Source organism: Salvelinus alpinus, chromosome 36 (genome assembly GCF_045679555.1).
Source record: "Salvelinus alpinus chromosome 36, SLU_Salpinus.1, whole genome shotgun sequence".
Taxonomy (NCBI): Eukaryota; Metazoa; Chordata; class Actinopteri; order Salmoniformes; family Salmonidae; genus Salvelinus; species Salvelinus alpinus.
The window spans coordinates 1,230,030-1,236,806 of NC_092121.1; the positions used below are offsets into that span (position 1 = coordinate 1,230,030).

General features: G+C 44.2%; 1 protein-coding gene across 1 annotated transcript in view; it reads right to left on the reverse strand.

Annotated features, from left to right (window-relative positions):
- The window catches only part of LOC139565501 (chromodomain-helicase-DNA-binding protein Mi-2 homolog), a 39,299-nt gene that overhangs the window by 20,183 nt on the left and 12,339 nt on the right, over positions 1–6,777 (reverse strand). The window contains exons 4-7 of the mRNA XM_071385901.1: positions 6,715–6,773; positions 6,258–6,482; positions 2,247–2,366; positions 528–661 (exon numbers count right to left, since the gene is read on the reverse strand). Coding sequence (XP_071242002.1) covers positions 528–661; positions 2,247–2,366; positions 6,258–6,482; positions 6,715–6,773 — 538 coding nt within the window. The remainder of the gene's footprint in view (positions 1–527; positions 662–2,246; positions 2,367–6,257; positions 6,483–6,714; positions 6,774–6,777) is intronic.

Here is a 6,777-nt window from a genome sequence, read left to right on the forward strand (position 1 = left end):
CCTTGGCGTTCTTGGGCAAAGGGACTATGGTGGTCTGATTGAAGACTGGGTCAGGGAGAGGTTGAAAATGTCAGTGAAGACACTTGCCAGCTGGTCAGTGCATGCTCTGAGTACGCACCCTGTGGCCTTGGTTATGTTAACCTGTTTAAAGGTCTTACTGTGACTCCATGTTGGAATTAGATATGAAGATAAAAAGGGTCAGTCCACATTTCAACCCAAGACCTCTGTGTGTTTCTCCTAATATTGAAAATAGTTTTGTAAGATATACTGGTGCTGAGAAATACACACAAGAGTAAAAAGTCTGACAACCAACCCCAGTCTCCCCTATATGATATTGTATATGATACAGACTATATGATACAGACCTATATATATCCCAGAGTGTAGTGTATGGCAACATTGTCAAAATGACAGGCCTGATTAGAGTATGAAAAGTGACCAAGCTGATCAACTTTCCTGTGTTATCACGTCTGGTTGAATAGTGTTTTTAAATGGTCAAATCAATGAAATAAAAATATACGCTGTACCTGGATCAGTTCTCTCAGAGTGGTGTCTCTACAGCGGATACTGTACTTCCAGTTCTTATGGTTCTTCTTCCCCCCAAACTCCTCAAAGCCACTTGGGGTGAACCAGCGACCCTGGACCACAATGCACCTCTCCCCTGAGACAAACCAATAAGGAAGTCAGACATCAACCAGCAACCCTGAACCACAATGCACCTCTCCCCTGAGACAAGCCAATGAGGAAGTCAGACATCATACACACCACCACAAATTAAAACCATGCAAAGTCAAATAGACTGTAGTACACATGTGCCTGACAGTGATTGAAACCGGTGTTAACCCACTAAAGGCTATGCATTAGATCTGGGCCCGTATTCACAAAGGGTCTCAGTGGAACATTTATTGTAAGTGCTGATGGGTAAAAAATAAAAGCTATCCTTAATCATAAAAGTCACACCTAGTCGACAGATTTTTAGGACACCTCATGAGCTGTCCTAACAAGTTAAGAGTTACCAGCAGGTGTCTTGATAATAGAAAAATGAGTCAGTGGTTCCTGCGCCACATGCAATTACTTTGGAGTTGTTAAAATAATGTTTTGATATTTCTACTGTATATGATCAATCCATAAATGATCTAGACCTACTGTACATGTAACAGTATCTCTTGAGCATTTGACAATGATTTCACATGAGGCCTATTCCACAAGTATATGCCTAAAAACTTATAAACATTAGGCTAATAAATAAACACGTTTTGTCTTTCGATTATTTATTTACCTACGTCATGTTATTTCAAGTTATCCAACATCACTTTGTTAAAACATTATGTTAAAATTGGGCATGCCTATACATTGGGCAATTGATGGCATCTAAGGGCTTATGTTAAATTTGATTGTGTTCCGATGAAAACGATAGACCTTTAAAATGTCGTTTACAATGCTGTAGGTAACATTATCTGCAAGTGACTTGATTCCTTGTGTGCCACAGCGATTCAGAGTTGTTAAATGGGAGTGACGAGTGTGTTGATATAACGGTAATATTGTCAAAATTCCGCTTTAAACAACCGTCAGAATTGGTTAAAAAAATATATGCATGCCAACATATTAGAGTAGGCAACAGTGGAGGCTGCTGAGGGGAGGACGGCTCATAATAATGGCTGAGCGGCGCGAATGGAATGGCATCAGACAGGTGGAAACCATGTGTTTGATGTTTTTAATACCATTCCAATCATTCCACTCCAGCCATTACCACAAGCCCGTTCTCCCCAATTAAGATGCCACCAACCTCCTGTGGTAGGCAAAGTGATCGTGCCAGGTGAAAATGATATCCAACTTTTTACCATTGCAACATTTGATGTAGGCTACAGTCACATTCACCATGGTTGCGTGTTACCTATAGAGTTAACAGGCAAGGACTGACCATCCATGCTATTAACAATATGGCTTTAACCATGTTTTGAGGGTATACATAATTTGTTTACATAACTTTGTTTACAACCATTGGAGTAAAACAAGCGTATACAGCATTTTGTTCGGATGGGGTAAAACAGTTGAACTAAGCTCATGAGGTAATAATAAGTTATATTCTTCAAGAATCAATGGGTACATATCATAAATGTATAGGTCCAAAAAGGTATGTAGCAACTGCAGATTGCCACTTTTAAGGTCTCAGGCAAGGTTATTCAGCCAAAACACATCCATCATTACACACAAACACAACATATCAAGTCCTTGTTAGGACCTACCTTTGGCCAGCTTGTCCCTGTTGAGCATGCCTTCTTTGTCCCCACAGGTGACTGGGAGCTGGCTCTTGTAGATGGGCCAGGTCCAGATGTCTGCTTTCTCCCCCTTCCTGAAAGGAGAACCTGCATGGGGACACGTTGGGGACAGTCATTAAGATTTGACTTGAAATAAAAAAGAAATACACTGCTCAAAAAAATAAAGGGAACACTTAAACAACCAGTGGTGGGCCGTCAGGGCCAGCAAGGCCTTCTCTGCTGGCCTAAACATCATCAGAATATATATTTATTTTAAATATATTTTCCCACAAATATGTATTAAATTATTCCCCAGAGTAAGAATTATACTCTTCATTTCATAGCTTTCCTCTTGGTTGCACTGCTTCCAGCCCCAGGTTGAGATTTGGAGGGCTGGCCTTTATGTTAGATCTTTTATCCAATCATATTCAGCCATCATGTGTTGCCAGGGGTCTAAAATCTGCCCTCAGGCCTTCAGAATCAACAGTGCGGGCGCTTGTAGCTTAAAGTGAATGGAAATGAAAATTTAGTGTCAACCAATCAGCTTTAGAGTTGGCTATTGTACGCCTGCTGGCTGGCTCCAGTGTTACACAGGAGCCAGCTAGCAGGCGTAGTGCGTGCACGTCTTTTGATTGGATTACCAATATTGAGAAGCAGGTCCTATGGGCAGGTCTATGCAGATCCTCAGAACTAGGAAACTGAATTTGATAAACGAATTAATTTGCGTACGACTAAGCTGTTTTTTCAACCCACAATGGCGGAAGGAGGAGAAGATATCGATTTGGTCGAGGATATAATTATAACGCCATTCTCAAGACGAACTTTTCAAGAAAAGTTAGACATTGTAAGGAGAGGTCGCCCGACGCCGATGCTACAAAGCCTGTCACAGGCGGGAAAGGGGTTCGTTCGCCACTTTCAAAGTTCCAACTACGAGCGCTATCAATGGCTCACAGGCTCCGAGAAGCACTGCAAACTGTACTGCTGGGAATGCCTATTATTTGCAAGTGATCGATTTGGTGTTTGGAGCCACACTGGCTTTGCAAACTTGAGTTGTCTAACCAAGGCAGCAACGAGACACCAAAGTACGGCTGGGCACTTACAAGCAATGGTGCTTTTGAAAACTTTTGGGGACACCCGAGTGGATCTACAGCTCAATGAACAATCGCGCAGGGCAACGGAGCTGCACAATGAAAAGGTGAAGAAAAATAGGGAAATATTGAAAAGACTCATTGATTGTGTCATGTTTTTGGGTAAACAGGAACTTTCTTTTAGGGGACACGATGAAAGTGCTGACTCCACAAACAAAGGGAACTACGTGGAGCTTCTTTCTTTTCTTTCTGAAAGCAACACAGATTTACAATACCACCTGTCCACTAACAAAGTGTTCATTGGGACGTCCGGCAAAATACAAAATTACCTAATTTATGCTATTGCTGAAGTGATGGGAGAAGAGATCAAAATGGAGATTAAAAAAGCTCCCTTTGTTGCTGTTATGGTGGACGAGACAACAGATGTGGGAAATGCAGCACAGCTCTCACTCGTCCTGCGTTATGTGACGGACACAGGAGTCAAGGAGCGATTTATCCGATTTGAAGATGTGACAAGCGGCAAGCGAGCTGATGACATTGCCGCTCTTATTTTCCGTTTCTTGGAGGAAAATGAATGTAGTCTGGATAAAGTTGTGGCACAGTGTTTTGATGGCGCAGCAGTCATGGCATCTGGACTCAATGGGGTGCAGGCTAAAGTTAAGGAGAGGGCACCGATGGCCTTATTCATTCACTGCTATGCACATCGACTAAATTTAGTACTGACTCAAGGAGCCTCAAAGCTTAAAGAATGCAAGGTCTTCTTTGCCAACCTCAATGGCCTTGCAGCATTTTTCTCACGATCCCCTAAACGCACGCAACTGCTGGATGACATCTGCAAGCGTCGTCTTCCTAAGGTTGCACCAACGAGGTGGCAATATACATCTAGATTGGTCAATGCAGTCTTTGAAAAGAGAGTTGCCCTAAAGGAGCTGTTTAACCACTTACTGGAACATCATGATGACCATGACGGGGATACTGTGCTTATGGCTGATGGATTTAATGCACGTTTGGATGATTTTGAGTTTTGTTTTTTGCTTGAAACATTCAATGGGATTTTTAATTATTCGGATGTGCTTTTTGGAATTCTACAGAAACAAACTTTGGATGTACAATTCTGCCTGACAAGGGTGAACAAGTTTTGTGACACAATTGAGCGAGAGAGGTGCAGGTTCAGTCAAATCTACGATGACACAGCGCGCATCTCAAGTTTACCCAGCGCACGCAGAGGCCCACAAGGAGACCCTCGCACACTCCACAGCAATATTCTGGACAACATTCTTTGCCAGATACGAAACAGGTTTCAAGACCACGAAAAATTAATGTTTCTCTCCCTCCTGGACCCCCGGCACTTTCAGACCTACCGGAAAAAATTCCCGCAAACAGCCTTCTCCAGCTTAACAGAGAGTCACGGAACACTGTTCGACCTATCCAAGCTAAAAACAGAACTGACTGTAATGTATGCTATGACTGATTTTGAAGGGAAAAGTCCCTCTGATCTCCTTGATTTCCTTAAGCAGAAAAATCTGAATGAGGACATGGGGCAACTTTACACATTGGCATGTGTGACAGTGACTATCCCTGTGTCCACGGCTTCTGTCGAGCGGTCATTCTCGGCCTTAAAGCGAATCAAAACGTATTCCAGAAATGCTACTGGACAGACTCGGCTTTCAGCATTAGCCTCCATGTCGATAGAAAAGGACTTATTGGTGGAACTAAAACGCACAGATAGAATGACCTCCAGCAGGCCACAAATGTGCATGTGTCAGCATATGGTCTCACAAGGGCTCTGAGGATCTCATCTCGGTACCTGATGGCAGTCAGGCTAACTCTGGCGAGCACATGGAGGGCTGTGCGGCCCCACAAAGAAATGCCACCCCACACCAAGACTGACCCACCGCCAAACCGGTCATGCTGGAGGATGTTGCAGGCAGCAGAACGTTCTCCACGGCGTCTCCAGACTCTGTCACGTCTGTCACATGTGCTCATGTGCTCAGTGTGAACCTGCTTTCATCTGTGAAGAGCACAGGGCGCCAGTGGCGAATTTGCCAATCTTGGTGTTCTCTGGCAAATGCCAAACGTCCTGCACGGTGTTGGGCTGTAAGCACAACCCCCACCTGTGGACGTCGGGCCCTCATACCACCCTCATGGAGTCTGTTTCTGACCGTTTGAGCAGACACATGCACATTTGTGGCCTGCTGGAGGTCATTTTGCAGGGCTCTGGCACTGCTCCTCCTGCTCAAAGGCGGAGGTAGCGGTCCTGCTGCTGGGTTGTTGCCCTCCTACGGCCTCCTCCACGTCTCCTGATGTACTGGCCTGTCTCCTGGTAGCGCCTCCATGCTCTGGACACTACGCTGACAGACACAGCAAACCTTCTTGCCACAGCTCGCATTGATGTGCCATCCTGGATGAGCTGCACTACCTGAGCCACTTGTGTGGGTTGTAGACTCCGTCTCATGCTACCACTAGAGTGAGAGCACCGCCAGCATTCAAAAGTGACCAAAACATCAGCCAGGAAGCATAGGAACTGAGAAGTGGTCTGTGGTCACCACCTGCAGAATCACTCCTTTATTGGGGGTGTCTTGCTAATTGCCTATAATTTCCACCTTTTGTCTATTCCATTTGCACAACAGCATGTGAAATTTATTGTCAATCAGTGTTGCTTCCTAAGTGGACAGTTTGATTTCACAGAAGTGTGATTGACTTGGAGTTACATTGTGTTGTTTAAGTGTTCCCTTTATTTTTTTGAGCAGTGTATATTTCACCCCGCCAAAAAAATAAACCTACTTCCTACCCTATGAATTCAGGAGTCAATATTTACTCAAGAAAATATCTGTTTGAAGTTAGAGGCACTTTAGACTTTCCTACTCAAGGCCTCCTCTTTCCCCCCAGGGAACATAAGCCGGGGACTCACAGTATTTGAGCCTCTGGACTTTCCTCTTCTGACTGGGGGTGGACTGGGTGGATGTGCTGGGCTGCTCCTCCTCTGCACTCGCACTTCTCTTTTTCGGTTTCCTCTTTTTCCTTCCCGTCTTCTCCTCCGCCTCCTCTTCTCCTTCCGCTGAGGCCTTCTTCTTCGTATCCTCCTCCTCTTCCTTCTCCACCTTCTCTGGCAGTTTCTCATAGAATGTGAATGACCCTACAAGGGATTGGTGGCAAAATTGAGCAAACCATGCAACCTAATTCATGTACACCTAATAAAAAATTATTAGAAATAAAAATTAGACAGGGCTTTGAACCTCAACTTCAAAGTATCCACCATTGAGACTACATTTATATTATACTAGGAGTTAGAATTATATGGAGATATTAGCCTATCCATACAAATGCCATAACAAGAGAATAGTAAGAGTGAAGGCTCCAGAACTGACCGTCCAGCAGGCGGTTTCGTAGCAGGCGTAACGTGGGGTACTGCTGCAGGAGGTGATCCCTGA